General features: G+C 40.1%; 1 protein-coding gene across 1 annotated transcript in view; it reads right to left on the bottom strand.

Moving 5' to 3' along the window:
• Window positions 1-1,254: 1,254 nt before the first annotated feature.
• SLF2 (SMC5-SMC6 complex localization factor 2) overlaps window positions 1,255-15,448 on the bottom strand; it is a 54,642-nt gene continuing 40,448 nt past the window's right edge. Inside the window, exons 15-20 of the mRNA XM_045024869.1 lie at window positions 12,253-12,340; window positions 11,529-11,657; window positions 10,720-10,797; window positions 6,090-6,176; window positions 4,380-4,448; window positions 1,255-3,458 (exon numbers count right to left, since the gene is read on the bottom strand). Coding sequence (XP_044880804.1) covers window positions 3,423-3,458; window positions 4,380-4,448; window positions 6,090-6,176; window positions 10,720-10,797; window positions 11,529-11,657; window positions 12,253-12,340 — 487 coding nt within the window. The 3' untranslated portion in view covers window positions 1,255-3,422. The remainder of the gene's footprint in view (window positions 3,459-4,379; window positions 4,449-6,089; window positions 6,177-10,719; window positions 10,798-11,528; window positions 11,658-12,252; window positions 12,341-15,448) is intronic.

The following is a 15,448-nucleotide window of genomic DNA, read 5'->3' as shown; positions in this document are numbered from 1 at the left end:
TAAAACATGTTTACTTCCACGACCCACCTATTGTACTGATCTTGACAAATATGAAACCAACAAGTTATACATGTGCCATATGTCCCTGATGTTCTATTCACCTGAGATCCACTAAGCTCAACCCAGCTGAATTCCCTTCATAGGCTTCAAAAAGTTCTCACAACTGTCACCTTGAATGAGGATTTCAAATGCACCTGTGGAGTGCAAGTCCCCACTGACTTTTTAATGGGACTTGAACTCAAATCATTTCAGCACTGTTGAAAAGCGCAACTCACATACCCGAGATCAAAGCACAATAGTAGGGACAAGTCAGTAGAGTAGAAATGTTTGTTGCCACTGTGCTATCAGATTTTCTTAATTTAAAAACATTTCATTGACCTAGTTTTGTAAACCAAACAATGTTTGTCAGTAAAATAAATTTGTTGTGTAGAAGCATGAATGTACAGCATGTAGCCATCCTTTCATTTCCTGCCTGTGACACTGGTAGCAAGGTGGAATGAGATAAAGTGGCTCTTGGTGCAGCTAGCATCATTTTGAAAGATAAGCCTCAGTGCAAAGTGCTTATTTGAAGACAGCAGAAGCTGTGTGACATTAATTGTGCAATTGGCTTTCTCCATTGGATCATTAGCATTAAAGGGTTTGGTCAAAGTTGGCAATAGCCAGAAGCACTGAGCTCAGAACAGACAGGAATGGAAGGAATCCCTGGCATGACACTCAAGCAAATCTTTGGGTCCATCTCTGTAATCACTGATGGGTTCCCACAGAACCACTGTCCAACCTTCCCTGGCTGGGGAGCTGTTCCTTCAAACACGGGAGAGCTGAAAGTGATGGTGTACAAATTAAAAGAGAAAGGAAAAATCCCAGGGTTTACAAAAAAGGCAAAAGGAATTAAGTGAAAAAAGTGCAGGAGTACAAGTGCTGTTACTGCAATGCCTTACAAGAAGTTTTGAAGTAAGACAGAAATATGATATGCAGCAATTTTTCACAAAGTGAAAGTTGATATTTGAATACTGCCTGTTTTATGTGGAGACATTTAATTAAAAAACAATTCTAGCTTTATTTTCCATTGAAGCTATTAAATAAAAAAGCAAATATCAAAGTGGCTATTTAATCTGAAAAAAATCAGCAGTTTCAATGGGCTTTGAACTGCAATACAAAATGAGACTGGCTGCCCAAACCCTCACCTACCATTCCTCAGAAATGTACAAGACAGTAGCCTCCTCTTCACATAGTAAGAATATATATACACATTAATTACAGTAAATAAAAACCAATATATTCGGCACTTTTTTTAAACTTTACACAATGTGAGAAAAATATAAACACTAATAAAATTATGTACAATAATATATTCACAGAATAACAATCTGACACTAAAGAGCATTTATATAGGACAAACGAGAGAGAGAGAGAGAGCGAGCGCGAGAGAGAGAGAGAGAGAAGTCCCCTACCCTACATTACCACTGTAATGTTTAGGCTTAAATAGTTCTGCACCCAAACAAAAAAAAATACCCTTGAGGTAGATTTCTCCAAATCCTGGTGACAGGTTAAGATTTTCTGTGTCTTTGTTTTTAATAGTGCCATCAGCATGAATCTTGTTCTAACATATGCAGACTGTTTCGCCTTGTGAAAGGCACAAAGATGCTGTGGCTTTCAACTTTATTAATAAATTCACACACCAACACTTGAAATGGAGGACAAGAAATAGTCACCTAAAAGCAATTTAGCAGCAAGTATCAAAAGCTAATAAAATCAGGTAAGGATACTTTTCTCCTCCTTATAGGTCACTCCACAATTCTATAGTAGTTTCTTCTACATATTTACATGTGGGAGCTTTTTTAAAAAGTGAGTCTTTTTTGCCCATTTTTTCTGGAAAAGAGTTAGGCATATGAATATTATACAAATCAACCATAAGTACAATTAATACTTGTAAACCAAAGGAAAAAGATGATGTGTGTATTCTATGTTGATATCACTAGAATCTCTGGGCTTGCCTACACAACCCCGCAGCCCACACTAGTATGCTATGCTATAACTTCCCCATATAGGCCCTGGGAGCGTGAACGAAAAGATACTTAGTTCGCATTAATGCAGTCCTGTTTAAAAGAGGACTACACTCAAACCAACCAGGTACACCTTTTAGTTTGCACCAGCAGCATCCATATGGGGCAGTGCGTTCTGCAGTTCACACTCTGGTAGTCTGAACTGGAGGGCCACGTAGACATAGCCTAAGTCTTAATCAACTAAAGATTCTTTGTTGATGTTTCTACTAAATACTTGAACGTATCTATTTAAGCACATATATTTCATAGATGAAGCGGTATGCTAAGCACACTATAAGTAGTGAGTGCCAACATTTGCTCACAAAGCAAAGGTATTTTGTCCTTATAATATTACACACAGTGCAAAGATTTCAACAAGAGTTCTGAGCACACCTCTAAGGGCAAAATTTAGCACAAATGATTTTGGACAAGTCTAATATGACTTTCACAGCTACTTCCATACTAGCAAAGTCAAATAAGTTCTCATTTTCCCAAATCTCAGCTGACATTTTTAAATTGATATTTTTAAGTTGATATTTTGGACATTTACAAAAAGGTGCTGAAGTCAGACTACATATATAAACAGGTGAAATTTGTGTTTTGGACACTGACAGCAGATACCAACGTTGCAGCAAGATTTCTCCTTGTAATATTCGTCTTACATACAACTTAATTTTCTGCACACTGTCACTATATATAAATTAAACAGACTTGCTAAAGCATCAAGGAGGAAAATTAAGTTTAAATTGAAGCTAATAACTCACTGTAATGACCTCTGAAATTCTCCTTTGTTTATTAGTACAGCACAGCCATGGAGCAAAGAAGAGTTCAACCATCAATCTGCCTCGACAACTATTTACACCACAGCCCCCATCCTTTTCATTGAGGGGCCACCATTCCCTACTTGGCGCACTCAATTCATGGCTGTTCGTTTTCTAGCTGTGCAATAGCAATACTTATGGATGCATCTGGGCAACGGACCAAAAGAAGAAGTCTATTACCATAGTTTTACGTTGTAGTGATTATCAAGGGAAGGGAAATGAGAAAACTCTCTCAGCTTTCAATAGGATATAACACTAGTGGCCAAGTCAGACAGACATACTGGAGAGAAAGATTTTTTTTTTTTTTAAATCTTGCACATAAATACAACATTACTGAAAAATTGTGTACATCTATCATCTATCAAAAAGTCAGAAATCAATTGCAGAGGTTATGTTTTTTCTAGTTGCCTGCACCAAGCTGAAGTTTTGATTCCAGTTGTTGATTTAGTCTGTTCTTTGACCAGGCTAGATTTTCAATCCTCTGGGAAAGTCTCTCAGTTGCAAAAGAAGTTCTTGTTCAATTTCTTTCTTTGTTGTTTTCTCTGACCTGGCTTATGTTTCACAAATCCGGCTCCCAGAAATCATGCAGCTTCCCCTTAAAAGAAAAAAGAACACAGGAAAAAATTGAGAGAAACACAAATTTTATTTTTGAGAAACTAAAAGTGAGTAGATAAGTGAGTTAGCTTGAGCTACCTGTATTGCAACTAAACCTCTAAATCCATATAATCTTATTTTAAACAATAAGCCTACCAATGAAAAGCAAGTTTCCTAGGCAACAGGCAAACACATATCTAATTAAAGAACAGCAATTTCCACAAACTGATTTATAGAAAGCTTTTTCAGTGCATCACCCTCTAGTTCCTTTCCTTTCATGGCATTTTCTCTCACACATAGGGATTCCATTCATTTTACCAGTGTTACAGTTATGTCAACTTTTCAGCTAGATTGTAAGAGCTATCAATATGCTAACAATGCCAATGTTTAATTATTCAAGAATTATTTCAAATAGATGTAAGTGTTTATACATGCTTAAAACTCAGTCCAAGAACCCTCTTCCAGATTACTGGTTTAATCTAAACAAACTTCCCTTTAAGATAATTTTTTATATCCCTGGTTAGTCTTAAAAAAGTAAAAACAGGTACTCCGATACCATGGCATCCTACTGAGATACTAACCTAGACATTGATAGAAATAGCCCCAAATCTTGGATATTTGTACATTCCACACAAGACCACCTACATATCTGAAGGCATATCACTTACCAAGTGAAATCAAAGTAGACTATAGTTTACTTGGTCACTCAAGCTATTTGTTAAAAACAAGGTTGAAATCCTACTGAAGTCACAGGCAGGATTTCACACAAGGATTATAGCAGCACAGCTAGTAGATAGTGTACTTTACTCCTGACTCATTTACTAATTAGAAATTGCTTTTTAAAATTGCTACATTATACTTTCAAGTAACACAGAAATTAGTGAAATGCACTTAGCAATAAGAAAAATTGGTTTAACAGTACCTGAGTAGGCCGAGAATTTTGTATCATTTCCTGCCACTTGCCATATATCCTAGCAACTAAGTCTTTGACCTATAAACAAAAATTAATTCATTTAACTATTTAATAGAAATAAAAACAAATGTGAAACTTATAAAGACAGCATATGAAGATCCCTTTTAAAGCTGTGATACAGCAGGGCTTTGGGGTGATGGCATTTGAGCTCTTAATCTAATGCTTGTACGCCATATGCAGATACTATAGTGAGACAATTTTACAAGCAAGACGAACTTACTTATCTCAATTTAACACATGGATAATATCAGTGCTAGAGATCAGCGTGAAAGCATTTGCCTTATAATACTGGTGTCTCACTTTTCGGGTTAGCAGGGTGTAAAATGCAAGTCTTGCAGTTTGCCACTGGATTGATTGTCTTGGTACAGTAATTACTCAGGCCAATAAGCAGCAGCACAGACAGCCTCTAAAAGGTGTTCCTTATACATAAGGCCATACTTCATGGCTACCAATCTTGAGTATGCACTTAAATTTCTGCTCTGAAGAGCTTATATTATTTCTTACTCTGCTTGTACAGCACCCAACACATTGGTAACCCCCAAGAGCTACGTCATGACACTACATATAAGCAGAAGTGGTGGGGAGAAGCAGTCAAACAGGAACACAATAACCCCTTCCAACCTCAAGGGTAAGCGGAAGCAGCACACAAAAAATATGTATGGTGGTGGGGATGCAGTGTAAACTTGAAATATAGTTAAAGTGGATCTGCAGTATTAACTGCACCAAATGACACCTCTATAGAATCAAGTGTCAATAAAGAGGCTTTTTGAAGGGTAGGATTTTAGTGAAGTCTCTAAGCTGGTGTAAAACAGCATAAAAATATAGAGGTTTGACTTAACTGAACAAAAGGCTTTTGAAAGGTAAGGACTGCCATGCCATCCATCTACTCTGACGTGGCTTGCTACTAATGCACATGAAAGTACTCAAGTAACCAACTTGAGACCCTCATAAGTAAAGCACCACAACATATTCTAAAATAGGTGAGCTAGGCGTAATTCTGCATCACCTTGGGTTTTTTGGTGGCTTAATTAATTATTTATGTATGCAAGTTACTTGTTAATTCAAATAAAAGTTATGGATCACTGTGCAAAACAATCAGATTACTTTCCCAGTCCTCTATTTCTCTGTAAGTGCTGCTTGGACAGTTTACTTAGTCCCAAAGAGCGCTTCGCCCATCAACAATCAGTGATGTCTCTAGGCAGGAAAAAGCAGCAATAGCCAGAGATCCTTGGCCAGGGGAAAAAAAAAAAAGATAGCTGCAATGTGGCCCAGATCTTGCAGTGACTTACACACATGCTTGACTCTATGCACTGAAGAGTCCTTCTCTGACAGCAAATGAGACCATTTGCAGTGCATAGAGTTAAGCAACATGTGCAAGTCTTGGCAGGATTAGGGCCTACATACACCTCTACCTTGATATAACGCTGTCCTCGGGAGCCAAAAAAAATCTTACCATGTTATATCGAACTTGATTTGATCCACCAGAGCGTGCAGCCCCCCCGGAGTGCTACTTTACCGCATTATATCGGGTCGCATTATAACGGGGTAGTGTTGTATATAAAGCCAGCAAGGAAATGTAAAGGAATCATCAGTACTTCTAGAACCTCCTAAACTGGGGCACGGAAATGGAACACATTTCAAAGACACACATATGCTTACCTTAGTTCTATAAAACAGCCTTGCATCTTCCCTAATATCACACTTCACATGTTTTTCTAAGGCACCACAGAGCCTCAGTAAGCACTTCTAAATAAACACAAATTCAAAACTGTTAAAGTTTAATTTTGAAGTGATGAACTTAATCTAAATCCTAAAAAGAAAAATTGCAAACACAGGAAAAAGCACACACAGTTTTTGCAGGGCTTTTTAATTGTTTTTTGTAGGGTTTTTTTTTTATTTTTTTTATTTGAAGCATTTTCTCCAACACACACATTTGGATGACCCAGCAGCACTACTAATAGAACCATAAGGCCACTGCTGCTAGGCACCATTAACACCACTTCACTCATGACAAAACATTTTTTAAAATAGTACTTCCAAAGTTATATTAATTTAGCAGAATTATGCAATGAAAATTAATTCTAACTGGCTAGTTTTTCGAGTCTTCAATGCCCTAGAAGTAATAAGACCAAAGGTGCCACTCAGATCTAATTTTCATGGAAAACATTGAAACTACAATAGTCAAAATATAATTTTTCAGCAGACAAGTCAGGTAATCAAAGGGCATTTCCCAGAGGAATTAATGGTCTTTTCATGTTTGTGGCAGCTCTCCTAGAAGATGATTAATCTTCTGGCAACATCCTTTTGCTTAAATATGAACTAGGATCCTATTTTATAGGAGTTTTGGACAATGAAAGCTGGTTCCCATATCTAACAGAAACTTCACTGGAGAATTCTGTTTCCTTCCTAAACAAGTCTTCAAAAAACAGATCTTGACTTTCCTTTGTGGAGACTGGAATTGTGTGCTTGGAGGGGGGAAGCTGGCACCTTGAAGCATGGACCTTTTATTTTTGATTAATAAAAATGGAAAAACCAAGAAAGGTCTGAATCTCAAGGTAGATTATTTAAATGCAAAACATACTAGTGGGTTATGCACAGGCCTTTCACTTTTACAAACCTCATATTCCAATCTCTGACTTAAGGTCATCAGAAGTGAAGCAGGCTGACAACATCCTATTCTCCACAGCAGTAGTACCCTGACCTTTTTTTCATTCTGTGGACCACTTCATCAGAGACTTCTGTCCTCAATCTCCCAGTGCATTGCTGTCAAAAGGTTTCATTCTGTGGACCATTGCTGATTCACAGTAAAGAACCACTTCTCAGGGACATCCACTAGTATCACAATATCACATCACACAATTCTGCATAGTTGGTACAGTCTAACCAGGAGAGAGACAATCCTGAAAATAGCAGCAAGTGCTGCAGGCTTTATACATTGCCTATCCCACTAACTAGACAGTAGAAAGGTATATCATGCCACAATACCACTTTTCATTAAAATGTAAATCTGGTGGAGAAGAGATTAGTGGGATTTCTAACTGAAAAACAACACGTGCGGGAGAATGTATTATTGAGGTACTTATTTAGAAAAAAAATTCCAGGAAAAATGTGTAAACAAAAGGTTTATACAATACAAATCACTAACATCTTCACAATAAAGCTACTATGAATCTTTCTCCACTTTCAAAGGAGATTGAAGCTTTAAACTAGGTTCAAATGGGGGAAGGAGACCAAAGCCCTGAGGTAAGTGGGGAAATGGGATACAGTGAGGAAGCAAGAGCAGGAGAGCGCAAGAGGGGAGGACTCCTGTCTCATACTGAGAAAGCAGGATTATCAGCGAGTTATCTTAAATGTCTATACACAAATGCAAGAAGCCTGGGAAACAAGCAGGGAGAACTGGAAGCCCCGGCATAGCCAAGGAACTATGATGTGACTGGAATAACAGAGACTCGGTGGGATAACTCACATGACTGGACTACTGTCATGGATGGATGGATATAAACTGTTCAGGAAGGACAGGCAGGGCAGAAAAGGTGGGGGAGTTGCATTGTATGTAAGAGCAATATGACTGCTCAGAGCTCTGGTATGAAACTGCAGAAAACCCTGAGTCTCTGAATTAAGTTTAGAAGTGTGAGCAACACGGGCGATGTTGTGGTGGGAGTCTGCTATAGACCACCAGACCAGGCAGATGAGGTGGACGAGGCTGTCTTCCGGCAACTAGCAGAAGTTACTAGATTGCAGGCCCTGGTTCTCATGGGAGACTTTAATCAACCTGATATCTGCTGGGAGAGCAATACAGCGGTGCACAGACAATCCAGGAAGTTTCTGGAAAGTGTAGGGGACAACTTCCTGGTGCAAGTGCTGGAGGAACCAACTAGGGGCAGAGCTCTTCTTGACCTGCTGCTCACAAACCAGGAAGAATTAGTAGGGGAAGCAAAAGTGGATGGGAACCTGGGAGGCAGTGACCTTGAGATGGTCGAGTTCAGGATCCTGACACAAGGAAGAAGGGAGAGCAGCAGAATACAGACCCTGGACTTCAGAAAAGTAGACTGACTCCCTCAGGGAACTGATGGGCAGGATTCCCTGGGAGAATAACATGAGGGGCTGTATTTTAAAGAATCCTTATTGAGGTTGCAGGAACAAACCATCCCAATGTGTAGAAAGAATAGTAAATATGGCAGGCGACCAGCTTGGCTTAACAGTGAAATCCTTGCTGATCTTAAACACAAAAAAGAAGCCTACAAGAAGTGGGAGATTGGACAAATGACCAGGGAGGAGTATAAAAATATTGCTCAGGCATGCAGGAGTGAAATCAGGAAGGCCAAATCACACTTGGAGTTGCAGCTAGCAAGAGATGTTAAGAGTAACAAGAAGGGTTTCTACAGGTATGTTAGCAACAAGAAGAAAGTGTGGGCCCCTTAATGAATGAGGGAGGCAACCTAGTGACCTAGTGACAGAGTATACGGAATAAGCTAATGTAATCAATGCTTTTTTTGCCTCTGTCTTCACAAACAAGGTCAGCTCCCAGACTGCTGCATTGGGCAGCACAGTATGGGGAGGAGGTGACCAGCCCTCTGTGGAGAAAGAAGTGGTTCGGGACTATTTAGAAAAGCTGGACGAGCACAAATCCATGGGGCCAGATGTGCTGCATCCGACGGTGCTAAAGGAGTTGGTGGATGCGACTGCAGAGCCATTGGCCATTTTCTTTGAAAACTCCTGGCGATCGGGGGAGGTCCCGGATGACTGGAAAAATGCTAATGTAGTGCCCATCTTTAAAAATGGGAAGGAGGAAGATCTGGGGAACTACAGGCCAGTCAGTCTCACCTCAGTCCCTGGAAAAATCATGGAGCAGGTCCTCAAGGAATCAATTCTGAAGCACTTAGAGGGGAGAAAAGTGATCAAGAACAGTCAGCATGGATTCACCCAGGGCAAGTCATGCCTGACTAACCTAACTGCCTTCAATGAGGAGATAACTGGCTCTGTGGATGAGGGGAAAGCAGTGGATGTGTTATTTCTTGACTTTAGCAAAGCTTTTGATACAGTCTCCCAAGTATTCTTGCCGGCAACTTAAAGCACTATGGGCTGGATGAATGGACTATAAAGTGGATAGAAAACTGGCTAGATCTTCAGGCTCAACGGGTAGTGATCAATGGCTCCATGTCTAGTTGGCAGCTGGTATCAAGCGGAGTGCCCCAAGGGTCGGTCCTGGGGCCGGTTTTGTTCAATATCTTCATTAATGATCTGGAGGATGGCGTGGACTGCACCCTCAGCAAGTTTGCAGATGACACTAAACTGGGAGGAGTGGTTGATACGCTGGAGGTTAGGGATAGGATACAGAGGGATACATAGGATCTGGCAAGGAGTTCCACAGGTTGACTGTGTGTTGTATGAAAAAATACTTTCTTTTGTTTGTTTTAAACCTGCTGCCGCTTATTAACTTCATTTGGTGACCTGTAGTTCTTATGTTATGAGGAGGAGTGAACAACACTTCCTTTTCTACTTTCTCTATACCGGTCATGATTTTATAGACCTCAAATCATATCCCCCCTTAGTCATCTTTTTTCCCAAGCTGAAAAGTCCCACTCTTATTAATCTCTCATCAGACGACAAACCGTTCCATACCCCTAATAATTTTTGTTGCCCTTTTCTGAAACTTTTCCAATTCCAATATATCTTTTTTGAGATGGGGCGACCACATTTGCACACAGTACTCAAGATGTGGTCATACCAAGGATTTATATAGAGGTAATATGGTATTTTCTGTCTTCTTATATATAAAGAAAGAAATAAAAAATTATAGTAGGGCAAGGGAGTAGGGTAGCTAACTACAACTAAGCTAACGCTATTAACTATGAACTATCTGAGGTAAGAGAAGGCACTGCTGATCGCTCCAACTCAAGCCAAAGACGATAGAGAAGAAACAGGAACGTTTGGCTGAGCACCACTATGTAACTGCTTGGAACAGTGCAAGATGGCTACGGTGTGTGCACGGGCCAACCGAGCACTGCTACCACAAATCTTCAATTACAAGCACAGGGCATCAAGACACCTAAAGTGGAGCATCCACAGAGACACTACTCAAAGAAGATTTTGTTTCTGTTCTACTTTGGAATGAAAACAAATTTTGAAGCCTCAAAATTTGTTGCAAAGCAGAATTGCCCTCCAGCCAGCTCCACTGATCTCTTACACAAGAAAAATGTTTTCCTCTAATATTTAACAGAATTTAAATTGTGTCCTTATACAAAAAAGCACCATCGTAAGCAACCAATCACTTAAGCCAGTTACTTACCCTTTGATTAGAATTCACAATGTCGAAACAACTAACTTCACTGACCAAGTGAAGAAGGCTGTAGGTCAAGTAGTATGCCTAGAAAGAAGCCAACATAATTAATACTTTTAATATTACAAGTATGAACTTTAGGTTACAGAGTAGCAGCCGTGTTAGTCTGTATCTGCAAAAAGAACAGGAGTACTTGTGAACTTGAATCTTAGTTACATTCAGAGTGCAGCCACCCTCCTCTGAAACTACACCACTGATAACTTATTTTAGGATCATTTTATTTTAGTGCAATAATATCTAGTTTTAAGCTCTCCAGAAAGCCAGATGGCCAGATCATCAAACATGTATATCTGAAAGTTGCCTAAATAATTTGAAACATTATGGGCAAGAGCACTGTAAAATACAATTTAGGAACAATTTTACATGGGTCCCTACATGACCCTAAAGGTCTTCTGTATTTCCAATTATTATAATTAAAACAAACTGGATGCATAAAATGGGTAGCTATGTTTTTCTCTCATCTTACTCCCCAACAACAAACACGTATACCAAGATCCTGAAGGAATGGCTTTCAGACAAAGCCATCCTACGGCAATCTCCAGTCTTCCAATATAGGCAAAGAATAATATCAATGCTGAGTAGTCAACTTCTATATAGACTGTAAGCTCTTTGGGGTGCAATGTGCCTTATTATGCGCTAGGAATTCCATACACAGAACCCCTCAAGCACTTAACTCTAAAATTATGAAAGTCAGCATGTTCCAAATTACAAAAATAAATGTGTAGGCGGAATGCAAATCACTAGCCCTACACATATACCTGCTGCTCTAGTTCTGTATGATCGGACTCTCCGTTGAGGTCATCCTGCTGCTCCTTTCTTGCTTCTATCTTTTTCTTTAACAAGTTAGAAGGCTTCATCTGCACCAGATACTGATATAGAAGAGACATCTATATAAAAGCAAACAAATGTTCTAGGAATTAGTAAAGTTTACTGACATTGCACAGCTCAATACAGTATAAACAACAGACCACCACCAGTTGGAGATTATTTTGTCCACTGAAATGAAAACTCAACATCTAATATAGTAGGTAATTTTACTCTATTCACAAACTAGCAAGTTAAGTCTTGTGTGTTGCCACCATTAATCCAACACTATGTTAGTAACCAAGGGCTGATTTTTTCATGAGAAGCAATAAGCAGGAGAAATTTGCAAAGGGAAGGGTACCATTTTTGTCAGGAAAATGGATCTTAAGGAGTTAACATTAAAAAAAAATCACATATTACAGAATAAAGCAATGATAGCTGTGGAATAAGTCAGGGAATTGAAAGCTATATTTAACAGCATACATCACTAGCGATTTACAGAATTTTAGAAATCTAATCTGTCATCTTGCAGAGCTCCTAAACCATAGCAAATATCAGCCTCAGAGAGTCAAGACCTGGATGTAAATTAAACACAGTTAATCACTAAATGGCAAAATGAAACAAAACCCACAAACATACACACACACACAATTTTAACAAAAGTTATGTATACAGTACCTGCAGGTCACTGGTAACAGGTAAACTTGTATAGTTTTTGTTAAGAAGCTTTGAAATTATCGTTAGGCTAAGATGTCGTCTTATTTGTCTGAAAGAGAAGTTTGTTTGTTTTTTTAAATGAACATCTCAAATAAGTGCTTTTTACATTGCATATTGGGCAAAACATGATTTTCCTAAAGTATTTTAGCATGTGCTTTTTTGCATACCTAGTGCAGCTCTTCCAGCTTCACTGAATAAGAGTAAAAGCCCCCAAAATAAACAAGTGGGTAAACATCTGTCAGGAGGCATTTCCCTCCTTCTGCTGCAATCCTTCTCATGCACATGTAGAGGTCATCTCAGAGGCTTGCCTCTAAGCCCACAGTGCGGGACACAGGCCCTCTCTCTCCAGGAATGTTATACCAGCTTCTATTTATGGATCCTTGGCTGGTTGAGATATTAAAATACTGACAAATCTCACTCAATTCAATAAGATACAACTGAATTTGCTCCAATCCCTCAGACAGAGAAACACCTACAAGATCCTTATCAAGCATTCTTAAAACTACAATATCCACTTGGGGAAGTGAGGAAACAGATTGACAGAGCGAGACAGGTACCCAGAAATCACCTACTGCAGGACAGGCCCGAAAAGGAAAACAACAGAACACCACTGGCCATCACATACAGCCCCCAGCTAAAACCTCTCCAGCGCATCATCAACGATCTACAACCTATCCTGGAAAACGATCCCTCACTCTCTCAGACCTTGGGAGACAGGTCAGTCCTCGCTTACAGACAGCTCCCCAACCTGAAACAAACACTCACCAGCAACTACATACCACACCACAAAAACACTAACCCAGGAACCAATCCATGTAGCAAACCTCGTTGCCTACTCTGTCCCCATATCTATTCTAGCGACACCATCAGAGGACCCAATCACATCAGCCACACCATCAGACGTTCATTCACTTGCACATCTACTAATGTTATATATGCCACGTGCCAGCAGTGCCCCCCTGCTAGGTACACTGGCCAAACCAGAAGGACCCTACGTAAAAGAATAAATGGACAAATCAGACATCAGGAATGATAACATACAAAAGCCAGTAGGAGAACACTTCAATCTTCCTGGACATTCTATAACAGATTTAAAAGTAGCTATACTTGAACAAAAAAACTTCAGAAACAGACTTCAAAGAGAAACAGCAGAACTAAAATTCATTTGCAAATTTAACACCATTAATTTGGGCTTGAATAGGGACTGGGAGTGGCTGGCTCATTACAAAAGCAGCTTTGCCTCTCCTGGAATTGACACCTCCTCATCTATTATTGGGAGTGGACCACATCCACCCTGATTGAATTGGCCCTGTCAACAGTGGTTCTCCACTTGTGAGGTAACTCCCTTCTCTTCATGTGTCAATATATAGTGTCTGCATCTGTAATTTTCACTCCATGCATCTGAAGAAGTGGTTTTTTACCCACAAAAGCTTATGCCCAAATAAATCTGTTAGTCTTTAAGGTGCCACCGGACTCCTTGTTGTTTTTGTGGATACAGACTAACATGGCTACCCCTGATACTTGACTCAATTTAATGAAATCACTAAAAATGGCATGTCATGAGTAAGGCTGTGAGTTTGTCACAGAGGTCACAGATTCCATGACTTTCTGTGACTCCTGAGGCTTCTGCAGCAGCCACAACCTCCCCTTCCCCTCCCAGCAGCAGGAGTTTGGGTGGGGGGCTCAGGGCTGGGGTGTGGGAGGGGGTGAGGGTTCTGGGTGGCGCCTACCTCCGGGGGGGGTCTCCCCAGAAGTGGCAACATCCCTCGGCTCCTAGGGGGAAGCGCGGCCAGGGGTCTCTGCGTGCTGCCTCCACCTGCAGCTCCCATTGGCTACAGTTCCTGGCCAATAGGAGCTGCGGAGCTGGCGCTCGAGGAGGAGGTAGCATGCAGAGCTGTATGGTTACACCTCTGCCTGGGAGCTGAGGGATGTTGACACTTTCAGGGAGGGAGCCTGCCAGCACTGCCAACACCCCCCCACCCAGCACCAGTGGGGGTCACAGGCCACCGCCCCCCCTCCCCGCCCCTGTGGCACCCCCAGGCCACCCCCCTCCCCAAGATTTAATCAGGGGTATATTGTACAAGTCATGGACAATTCACAGGCTGTGAATTTTTGTTTACTGCCTGTGACCTGTCCATGACTTTTACTAAAAATACACATGAGAGTGTTGTAATGATGCTCACTCTACACTATGGTAACACTCTGTTAAACAGATCAGATCACCGTGTTACTGTATAAACATCTCTTTAAACAAAAAACACTGTTGTAATAATTGTTTTGTTTCCAATATTTATAGGGCAAGGATTTGTAAACCTATTAATACTTCCTAAAAAAATAAATAGGGAAAAAACTGACATTACTATTTTCAGAGAGCATTCAGACAGAGTGACTGAAAAACTGATGTCAGAAAGAATCTCAAGTAGTTAAGTCCTTGCAATAGAGCTAAAGTGTGTTTCAAGCCCAAGTACTTAAGCCTATGTACTAAAACTAAGCTTGTGGTCTAAGAGTTAATCACAAATTACATATATAATTATTGAATCATAGAAATGTAGGGCTGGAAGGGACCTCGAGAAGTCATCAAGTCTATGTGCTGAACCAGGACCAAGTAAACCTAGACCATCCTTGAGACAGGAGTTTGTCCAACCTGTTTTTAAAAACCTGGGAAGCCTATTCCAGAGCTTAACTACATTTATAGTTAGCTAGTTTTTCCTAACATCTAATCTAAGTCTCCCTTGCTGCAGATTAAGCCCATTACACTTCTTGTTCTACCTCCAGTGGACACAGAACAATTAATCACAGTCTTCAACATATTCAAAGATTTATTAGGTGCCGCCTCAGTCGTCTTTTCTCTAGATTAAAACAGGCCCAGCTTTTTTTAAATCTTCCCTCATAGGTCAGGTTTTCTAAATCTTTTCTCATTTTTGTTGCTCTCCTCTGGACTCTCTAATTTGTCCACATCTTTCCTAAAGCTGGACACAGCACTCCAGCTTGGGCCTCACCAGTGCCAAGTACTGTGGGACCCAATTACTTCTCATGTCTTATACACAAGAATTCTGTTAATACACCCCAGAATATTAGCCCTTTTCAGGACTGCATCACATTGTTAACTCATTCAATTTGTGATCCATTCTAACCCCCAAATCCTTTTCAGCAGCAC

The sequence above is a fragment of the Mauremys mutica genome, chromosome 7 (assembly GCF_020497125.1).
Source record: "Mauremys mutica isolate MM-2020 ecotype Southern chromosome 7, ASM2049712v1, whole genome shotgun sequence".
Lineage (NCBI taxonomy): Eukaryota > Metazoa > Chordata > Testudines > Geoemydidae > Mauremys > Mauremys mutica.
The sequence above is the reverse complement of the archived record's forward strand: the minus strand, read 5'-3'. Positions and strand labels throughout refer to the sequence as shown.